Source organism: Arachis ipaensis, chromosome B09 (genome assembly GCF_000816755.2).
Source record: "Arachis ipaensis cultivar K30076 chromosome B09, Araip1.1, whole genome shotgun sequence".
Classification (NCBI taxonomy): Eukaryota; Viridiplantae; Streptophyta; class Magnoliopsida; order Fabales; family Fabaceae; genus Arachis; species Arachis ipaensis.
In genome coordinates, this window is record NC_029793.2 from 21540164 (window position 1) to 21551102 (window position 10939).

At 33.0% G+C, this 10939-nt stretch overlaps 2 protein-coding genes across 2 annotated transcripts in view; one reads left to right on the forward strand and one right to left on the reverse strand.

The window, feature by feature from the left end:
* On the forward strand, positions 1572–2796 carry LOC107615224 (zinc finger BED domain-containing protein RICESLEEPER 2-like). The gene is made up of 3 exons (XM_016317323.1): positions 1572–1954; positions 2139–2226; positions 2374–2796. Exons 1-3 carry the CDS (start codon positions 1572–1574, stop codon positions 2794–2796), a joined length of 894 nt encoding a protein of 297 aa, XP_016172809.1.
* Positions 10277–10939, reverse strand: part of LOC107619799 — an 11823-nt gene continuing 11160 nt past the window's right edge. The window contains exon 2 of the mRNA XM_016322081.2: positions 10277–10642. The gene's annotated coding sequence lies outside the window, so the exon portion shown is untranslated. The remainder of the gene's footprint in view (positions 10643–10939) is intronic.

Sequence of the window (10939 nt, forward strand, 5' to 3'; positions counted from 1 at the left end):
TGGGGGCAGGGATAGAGATCCCCGCCCCGTGGAGACCTGTTAAATCCCTGTGTATATGAAAAGATAAAAATGTCCTTGGTATACATATAATATGTGATTCATTGTTGGAGAAACCCTAGCCGTCACTTTACTGCTTCAGAGACAGACTCATCTCCTCCTCTTCACTCCTCACCGTGAAACCATCAGTCTCGTCTCGTCTCTTCTCCTTCTTGAACACCGCCGACCGCTGAACTCCGCGTCTCCCCTCCTCTCCTTCTAGAACATCGCTGACCGTCTCCTCTCCTCTCCTTCTCGTCTCCTCTCCTCAGCGCCGCCTCCCAACTCCTGAGTGGCTCAGTCGCTCACTGCAGGTCTCGATCTCACTATCGCGGCCACGTCGTCCTCTCCTAATCGCTGGTCTTAGGCTCTTTGCTAGTCTGCCTCTTTTCTCCGTCGGATAAGTCAGTCTTGTGGTTTTAGAATTTATGTTTCTAAGTTCTGAATTTTCTGATTCTGATTTCTACTTAGGGTTGATTTGATTCTGGATTTCTGATTTAGGGTAATTAGGTTTGGAGTTCTGAATTTTCTGATTATGATTTCTATTTAGGGTTGATTTGATTCTGAATTTTTTATTTAGGGTAATTAGGTTTAGAGTTCTGAATTTCTAATTCTGATTTTTATTTTGGTATTTTGATTTTTTTATAATTTTCTAGTGATCATTACCGGGTCAATGTGATTTTTGAATCTAAAAAGTTTGCAACATTCATCCTGGGTTTGATATCGACATGCAATATTTCCTGTTTAAAAAATATTTAGAAAATCTATGAATTCCAAAAATGTTGTTTACCATTGAAACGATCACAGACAAGATTTTATTAAGATAAAAACAAAAATTTGTTGTACATTATCTGACAGCTTCAATTTTCAATGAGCCACAAAATTGGTCCCTGATTATTACTTAATAATATCATAGATATTTATTAATTTTCTAATTCTGTTGATTCCCTTTGAAGCATGCTTAAAGAATATTCATCCATCTCTTCAGTTACATGAATAGCAAATATTAATTTCATGTATCAATTTTGAATTTTAGCATTAGGCTTTTAATCTATGTGTCTTCTGAAACATTTATAATATAGGTAAAGTAATTGACAATTGTAACTCACGATTTTATTTTATTTGATTTTGGATTAAAGTGATTTTGATTTATGATTTATATTTCATGATTTATAGAATGTCTTCTTCGGATGCATTGAGTAATACTTTTGAGAAGAGTACTCCATCGAAAGAACCTATAGGCACTAATATTCAAACTACACAAAAGACTCCTCAATCTCAACCTCAAGAACCACAAACGGATACCGCAATTAATAATGAAGGAACGACAAACTCTACAAGTGGTGTTTGAAAGAGGAAGTTAACCTCCGAAGTGTGGAATCACTTCAAGATTGTGGAAATCAAGGGAAAATTAAAGGTTGAATGCAATTATTGCAAATTAGCTACTTGGTGACCCAAAACAAAGCACTTCGCACTTACGTGATCACTTCAAAAGTTGCAAGCTCTGCACCACTAGAGATATAAGACAATGTATGATGAAGATAACTCCAACAACTAGTGGAGAAACAGTTGTGGTTGGTACATATACTTTCGACCAAGAAAATGCAAGGAAAGAGTTATCAGTTATGGTTTGTCTTCACGAGTATCCGCTATCTATTGTGGACTACATTGGGTTTCGACGATTTTGCAATGCTTTGCAACCTCTCTTCAAAGTGATTACTCGCAACACTTTAAAGAGTGACATCTTGAAGCTCTACAATGATGAGACATCAAAGACAATGAATGTCGTTGAGCGTAATAAAAGTCGAGTTGTAATTATAACTGATATGTGGACAGCAAGCAACCAAAACAAAGGTTATATGGCTATCACAGCTCATTACATTGATGATTTTTGGAAATTGCAAAGCTGTCTTGTGAGGTAATAATATTATCATTATAGGTTCTTCCTAATGTTTATATGATTGCAAAGCTGTCTTGTTTATACAATTGCGATATGTTCTTGTGTACAATTGCAAAGCTGTCTTGTATATAATTGTGAAGCTGTCTTGTTTATATAATTGCAAAGCTGTCTTGTTTATAATTGTACTAAATTATCATTACAGGTTTATATATGTGCCGGCTCCCCACACGGCTAAGGTACTTTCGGAGGTTCTTGTGGATTGTTTGATGGATTGGAATCTTGATAGGAAGGTATCCACTTTGACTATTGATAATTGCAGTACTAATGACGTTATGATTGAGAATATTTTGACTAAAATGTCACATAAAAACTTTATCTTGGGTGGTAAATTATTTCACATGCGATGTTGTGCGCATATATTAAATTTGATTGTCAAGGATGGGTTACAACTTATTTCACATGCTATTGAAAAGGTGAGGGATAGTGTTCATTATTGGACTGTAACACCTAAAAGAGAAGAAAATTTTAAGGAAACATGTGCGCAACTTAAAATACCCTACACAAAAAATCTTTGTCTTGATTGTAAAACTATGTGGAATTCAACATTTTTGATGCTTGAAGTTGCAATTATGTATAGAGATGTGTTTGAAAGATTGTCATTGCGTGAGAGTCAATATAAATCTTTGCCTAGTGAGAAGGATTGGGATATGACAGATGAAATTTTTCAAAGATTGAGGGTAGTTTTTGATGTGACTGAATTATTTTTTGGAACAACTTATCCTACATCAAATCTTTATTTTCCTAAGATTTGTGTGATTAAGTTGGCTTTGATGGATTGCAAAATTATGGAAATGAGATAATTGAAATGATGGCTACTAGTATGATAACTAAGTTTGAAAAGTATTGGAGTGTGATTAATACAGTTATGGCTATTGAGACTCTTTTGGATCCTAGGTACAAGATGTATTTATTGAATTTTTTTCGTAAAATATATGGTGAGATGGAGGCATGTGTTGTAATTGGTCAAGTGAAAAGGGTAGTGCAAGATTTAGTTTTAAAATATGCAACAAAAGGAAGAGAGAGAGACCAAGCTGCTCAATTAGATATGCCGCCACCACCATCAATTCCTTCAAGTTCAAAGGGGAGGAAGTTCAGTCATGAAGATTGGCAAGCTGATTTTGCTGCACATGTAAGTGATGAATCCGCATTTATTAATACAAAGAGTGAGTTGGATTATTATCTTGAAGAGAGACCGGTACCACAAACTGAACATGATTTTGATATCTTAAATTGGTGGAAGTCAAATGGAGCGAAGTTTCCTACTTTGCAAGCTATTGCTAGGGATTGTTTGGCGATTTCTATCTCTACCATTGCCTCTGAATCTTCATTTAGTACTGGTAGTCGATTTGTTACGCTACATCGTAGTAGGTTGCGTCCGGACACATTAGAGGCTCTAATGTGTAATTAAGATTGGCTTTGAAATGAACTTGGCACCATAACTAACATAGGATTTGAGTGCTACACAATTCATAACATTGAAGGAGATGTTGACGTAAGTAAACTATTAAATTACATATAACACACTATGTTTTTATATTATTGACTTATTGAGTTATTATATGATTTTAACTTTAAATTATTTTCTTGTCGATGTAGGATTCAAGTAAGTCGGAATCTACCATCACTACCATTACGGGATGAAAGGAAGATTGAGATGGTGGAATTATGTTTTTATGATGTCATGAACTTTATTTGGTTGTTTATGAATATGGTTGGTTGTTTATGTAATATTTGATTGTTTATGGATATGTTTGTTGTTATTGCTATTTAAGTCTTTAAAGACTATGGATATTATGTTTATAATGGCAATTGAGGATGATCTTTGATTTTCTCTAATTTTTTTCATTTTTTTTAATTTTTATTAATTTTTACAAAAATCTACGGATATTCGCAAAGACCTAGGTCCTCGGCGGATACGAAGTCCCCGTTACCCATCATGGGGACGTGGCGGGGACGGGGACAGATATTGGGGGCGGGAGGCGGGGGGCATGTCCCCGTCCCCATGGGGACCCGTTGCCATCCCTAATGGCCAAGAAACTAGCAGAAAGGGACACCACTTTCCTTCCTAGTGACACCATAGCAAATCCTAAAGAAGAATGTAAGGCCATCTCCCTAAAAAGTGGAATAGTGATCAATAAAGTACCCCCAAGGAGAACAAAAAGACAATCGAAGACCCTCTAAAGGAACAAAGAAAGGAAAACTTAGAAGAAACTCCCACATCAACAGAATTCAAAAAAAGACAAAGTAAAAATCTATGATTTGAGAATCTCATACAGTCATACCCTTAGAGGCTCAAGAAGCAAGATCAAGAGAAAAACTTTTCAAAATTCTTAGATGTCTTCAAGAAGTTACAAATCAACATTCTGTTTATTGAGCCCCTTGAACAAATGTCTCTCTATTCCAAATTTATAAAAGAACTATTGACCAAGAAAAGATCCTTTTCAATAAGATAAGAAGGTAATTCTCACCAAGGAATGCAGTACTATCATTCAAAGAAAACTACCACAAAAACTAAAGGATCCAGGAAGTTTTCAGATTCCTTACACGTAGCTGATAGATCAATAAAATTTTCAAATGAGATAGTGGAAAATGGATTGGTCAAAGTTGAAAAATTCATCTTTTTTGCCGATTTTATAGCTCTTGACATGGAAGAAGATGAGGATGCCTCAATTATCCTAAGAAGACCATTCTTGACCATCGGACAAGCACTTGTTGATGTTGAAAGAGGAGAGGTCACACTGAGAATTCATGAAGAACAAATAGTCTTTAATGTCTTTAAAGCCATACAATATCCAAGCGAATTAAAACAAGCAAAGGATTGCATGTCCATTGATTTGGTTGATACCCTAGTCCAAGAAGTTGTGGACGAAGGAATCCTTGAAGACCCTTCATATTCCAAAGCTAAAGAAGAATTGGACAATACATGGCTTATAAAAGATGACACTAGGGAAGGTGTGAGATACCCCAACCACCAAACTAGGATATTCAACATCAAGCTAGTGACGATAAAGAAGTGCTTGTTAGGAGGCAACCCAACCATGGTTAGCATTTTCTTTCTTGTTTTTGTTTAAGAGGTTTTAGTCATCATCATCATCTTCTTATTTTCCTTCACCTTCCTCTGTTGCATACATATTTTCACCCTTTTTAATTGCGTTTATTCTAAAAAAAACTCACGTTATTTAGGTTCTATCTTGTTCTTTATGCACGTATACTTCTATCCAAAGTTTACACCTATTAGAAAAATTCTCTAAAACTCTAAGTTTGGTGTCAACCCCTAAGTATGGTGTTGGTAACACTATGGATCATAAAAGACTGACACAAGAAGCAGTAATGATAACTGAACAAACTCGGGTAAGATCGGAATAAGATAAATTATCACTACTGGTGGTTAGTTATTTTCTTCTCCTTTACTTTCATCTTTTCTGTTTTAATTCTCCTTGTTTTTCTCTCCCTGAATACATAGCATACTCTATCTTTCTTATTCTATCATTCTTTTCTCATCTTATACTTAAAATTTGAAAGCTGTTCTCCCAGTAACTATTTTTATGGAGAATATCTTGATGAAGGGATTGAACTAAATTATTCAAAAACAAACAGCGGAGGTGCTTAAGAATATGTGGTTGTATTTGAAGAGATTTGAAATGCTTGAATCTTAAGAAAACAGAAGAAGAATCTTCAAGAGCAGAAATTTAAAGAAGTGTTATGGGATTTCAATCATCAATTCCTTGGAGTAGTGACAAAAAATGGAAAGATAAAAAAAAATCAAAAGTTCCAAGGCTTTGAGCACCAATGATTAGGATCTAGTTATGTGCCTGTGGTGTTTTTTTTCTAAGGATAGACTTGGGTCAGTAAATCTAAGGGGTGATTTATCACCTGGTAACTTGGGCCAACTGGACCAGAATTATCGATTGAAAGCCCGTTTAACGAGTTGCCTTACGACAAAATATTTAGAAGTCCAAAGAGGCTCTAGGGATCGATGTCTAGATCAAAACCCTAGTTATGTGCTTGTGAGGTGAATGTGCCATGGAAAAACCACTAAAAGTGGTCTTGCGATAGAACTCTTAGAGTAAAAAACTGCGAAGATCTTTCTCTAAATTCAAATAAAAAGTGACTGCCTCCAAGTCATACAAATTCAAAAGAAATCTCATAATATAATTCGAGTTTCAGTTTTTGAAAACTCCTAATCCTAAGTACGCAAGATTCATGAAGGATAAGAGTAGCCAAATGCAACCACAAATAATTATCATAAACCCCAATTTTTGTTTTCAAATCTTAAAAGCTTTTCAAATCTCTTTTATTAAGCTAAACTCCGTTTATCTTTCTTTTTGCTTGAGGACAAGCAAAGTTTTAAGTTTGGTGTTGTGATGACAAGTTATTTTAAGCAATTTTTAATTTTTTTTCTTATTTATTTTCTTAGGTTTTAATTAAATTTCTTATGTTTTCGAATATAATTTAATAAATAATCAAATATTTAGAGTTGGAATAGTGTTTTTATGTTTTCAGAAATTTTGGGCTCAAAAAATAGCAAAAATCAAGGCTTTTTCACAAAGAAAGGACAAAAAAATAAAGGCGTAGCCCAAGGAGCGTGACCCAAGAAAAACGAAGCCACGGCACAAGAGGCATGCCTGCGTGACACATTCTCACGCAAGCGATGCCCGTCGGAGGTGCTCCATGCCCGACGGAAGGTTCCCACGCCCAGCGGCCCTCCTACCACGCCTGGCGGACTCCCCAACTTGCTCTCCCACGCTCGGTGGCCTAGGCTCCACGCCTGGCGGACCTGCTCCTCTACAAGTGTACATACATCCCTGGAAGTAGATTTCTTGGGACTTTTGCTCAATCCTTCATTAATTCAAGTCCGGATTAACTATAATTACAACTCTCAACGTCGAAGATTCAACAAATTAAGACCCAAACTTAATTATCCACATCATTAGAAGCCTTAATCACATTCAAAAGAGTTGAAGATCTAAAAGATTAGTTATTAATTCTCTCTAGAAGCATAAGAGATTTGGTTGTTAGAGTTTGAAATTAAATTTTTATTTTGAATTTGAATTTCAAGTCAATACCTTATCTTTCTCTTTGAAAGATAAGATTACGATAGTTATCTTATCTTCTTCTTCGACGGATAAGATTAGTTTAGTTTTGAATTTGAATTCTAGAATTTAGGCTATAAATAAGTGAGCATAGCTCATAGAGGACTTTTTCATGAGTAACTAATTCTCTATGAAAGGGTTAGGAGCTCTAATATTTTTTATGGATGATTAATTTACGTTTATTTTATTTTGAAGTCTTACATTGATCTAGCTATTTCATGATTGAGTTATTCGTTCTTCATTCGGATTAGTGAATCGAATGGTAAGCTAATTCTTCTTGGATTCTTTTATTATAATTGAATATTTTGATATTTGAATCAAAGCTTGAAAACTCTTTCACATGACTATTTGAATTCGGTTAGGAATAGTGATTCAATTAGTGTGTGACACATACATGATTTTCAATCACTCTAATTTTGAATAAGTGACATATAATTCAAATTAGAACAACTTTTAGAATTTATGTTTTCTTTTTAATATTTAACTTGACATGACTAGTTTGAATACGTGACGTATAATTCGACCTAAAGACTATTTTTAAATCTTAATTGAATTTAAAATTAGTTTGTGTGCTTAATCTCTTGTTTAATTAAAGTGACACCTAATTAATGCTTGAGAAACTGAGGAGTTAAGGAATTAGAAATTAGTTACTAAAGATTTTATCGTGAAAGATTTTTGCAAACTTCAAGATAAATAAACAAGGTTGCTTTTCCTAAGAGCATAAACATCTCGAAAGCCCTTGACTCTCATCGTCAGTGTCTTCCCTTATCATTCAAAATTCACTGTCCGTGACATCCTAGCATTCAACATTCAAGATTCTGAAGGCTCTCACCAAGATACTCTCTTGCCTTCTCTGATCATCAATCATAATCAGATTTTATTAATCTAATTAGACTTTTTATAAAAAATTTGTTTGTTCAACCTCTTAATCATCGTGGGAACGATATCCACTCACCATAGTATTACTTGTACGATTTGGTGCATTTGTCGATATTCATGAGCTTCAATTTTTGCTCATCAAACTTGTTTAATAAGAATATTGAGGATTGAAATGTTTTTTCTTATAAATATTTAGTAATTATATTTTGCCTTAAATTTTGCTAATTAGAGGCTTCAAGCTAAGTAATATAATAAAAAAAATAGGAAAAGATGCACTTTTCATCGACAAAAATAGTTTCAACGGGTCCAATATTGTTCCACCATTAAATTTGACACAAACAATTCACATATTAAAGAGCCAATAGCTTTTTGTTTCAGTATGTAAGTAAAATCAATCCACCAACGATTACCAATATAAAAGTTATTCCTTTAATTTTGAAGCGTTGATGATTGATAGTTAGGATTTAAAATTTTATACCAAAAGAAAATTAAGAGAAAAAATGTTACAAAAAAATTTTAGTTATATTTTTCTAACATATAAAAAAAGATATAACTTAACTAGTAACGTTATTAATGTCTACATTATTAATTAGTGTCAAATTTAATGGTAAAACAATATTAAACCTATTTAAAACTTTTAAAATAGAAATAGAACGTTTAAAACGTCAGGAATCAAATTATGATTTGACCCAAATATTAAAGACTAAAATAGTATTTTATCTCAAAATATTTTATTACCAGTTTTCTAACCCAGTAAAGGATAAATTCAGACACATTAAAAATTAGTCGCTGACTCTTACCGACAAATACTCTAAAATGTAGGTCTAGTCTACTAAAAAGAATAAAGTTACTTCTTCCTTAAACCATAGTCTACAAGAGCTATGGCTTCGATTTCAATTTTGATATAGATTCTTTGTTAGTACTATAAAAGGTAGCGGGCTTCAATATTAGTAAGTGAAGAACCACTGGTATGGCATTTACTTATTCATGAGTTGCTTGATTAAGTAGGTTTCACTATTATATTATAGTTGAGCTGTTAACACTTTCTGAAATGGACTAAAACTGAAATAGGTTGAGTATATCACACATTTTTAAGAGTGTTCGATTATTAAAAACATCAAGAAAAGTGGATTCAGGTCCAACAGCTAGAAATTAGAGATCAAGAAATGGGGTTCTCAATTATTGTCCTTCAGTTTTAATTTGAATATTTTTAAAAGTGCTTGTTGGTAAAGAGTAGCTTCGCTTACAAGTGAGTTGAGGATCAGATCATAGGGGTGCTAAAAATACAAATAAATCATTGGTAATATATATATTTGGTAATAAACCAATTTAGCCAAATTAACCTGAAATTATACTAAACAATTTTAAATAAATGAATATTTTCAATTAAAAAGCCAACTAAAATCACATTTTTTTAGTATAGAAACTTGTTTATTTAAAACACTAATTTTTATTATTTGGTTTAGTTTAAAACTAAAGAAAATTGTTGTGACTTTTCAACGACAATTAGTCGAACTTTTATCCTTCCTATACATGTCTAAATTCACGTGTTTAAATTCTCTTTAAAATTTAACTTTATCCTATTCGTGAGTTAAAAATTCTCAATTCTAACCCTATATATGCATCCTAAAATTTCACATTTAATCCTACTCTCAGCAAATCAATATTTTTCAATCAAATACAATATTTAAACATTTTGTATTTCATAAACACATAAACAAAAAGAAAAAGAAAAATAGAAGATTCAGCCTATATTAAAATTAAAAACAACAAATTCATAATAAAATTCGTATTAAAATTATAAAAGGAAGATGATGTATAGGAATTTGATCTCCATCAACTTTATTATATTTGTATAATAATTTTTAATTACATACTATAATATATCAGGGATGCGAATTAGTCGAGTAGAATTAGCCTTAAACTTGCACCGACCTTACCCCTAACTCAATTCACTCTACTCTCAATTGAACCCATTGTGAATTGAAAAGTCAACACTACCCAAATCGATGGACACTCTACTATACAGATTAAAGTTGTATAAAGAGAATATAAAATTTTTTATAGTTACTTTTGATTATTCTATTGCTATTCAAAATGTGAGTCCTAACTTTCTTAATCTTTCTTTCATTCCATAAAAAAAAAAAATATGTAAACTTATATTTTTATCATATAATTCACCTCAAACAAATTAAATTGGATTAAATACCCAGGATTAATATTGTCAGTCCTACTACAAAACTTCTGTTTGTGCCAAATCTCAAATGTTGAATTATAAGGCGTTTTTTATATTTTGTTGAATAGATTATACAACTCTTAATCTCAGACATTACAACATCACAATTTACCCATACTACACACTCACACATACAATGCTCAAAGGCTCCGTCCGTTTATCACTACTTGACACTAGCCGAGATTCGAACCCGATTCCAGAATTATAAGGCTCAAACAAGGAATATTCATCATAAAGGCCACACAAAATAAGATACAGGTACCTTGTGTTTTTGGTCAGGCCTGGGACCAAAGCACCCTCTTTTTTCGTTTTTGGACAACAAAGCACCCTCTTAAACACTCTAAATACTTTCAAAACAAAAGAACCACCAACCTGATAAAAATAACATTTGGTCCAATCTCTGAGCCCAGTAGAAAATGCAAGGGTCTGCCCTGAAACCTAAAAAATGATTAATCCCATAGTTAAAACTTGGTTAAGTGAGGTCAATAAGCCTTAGCTCACATGACATATCTTTTCCTCAGCACCTTAAATGTCTAGAGTTTAAACTCTAAAAATTGCAATTAAAGAAAAATGTGGTAAATATGTGAGGAGTGTGTGAGTGTGTTGTGTACCTAAGATTGGAGATTGTCCAATCCATTGAGATAAAAAATTTAAATAACTGATAAAAATAATTATAAAAGATAGGAGCGAACAATAAATTTAAAAAATTTAGTTAAAAATAATTAGATATTAAAA

Excerpts from the sequence above, each read along its gene's own strand:
- LOC107615224 (XM_016317323.1), top strand. The coding sequence starts at position 1,572 with ATGAAGATAACTCCAACAACTAGTGGAGAAACAGTTGTGGTTGGTACA. Across the intron at positions 1,955-2,138 it reads TTGCAAAGCTGTCTTGTGAG|GTTTATATATGTGCCGGCTC; the intron begins GTAATAATATTA and ends TTATCATTACAG. Across the intron at positions 2,227-2,373 it reads ATTGGAATCTTGATAGGAAG|GATGGGTTACAACTTATTTC; the intron begins GTATCCACTTTG and ends TTGATTGTCAAG.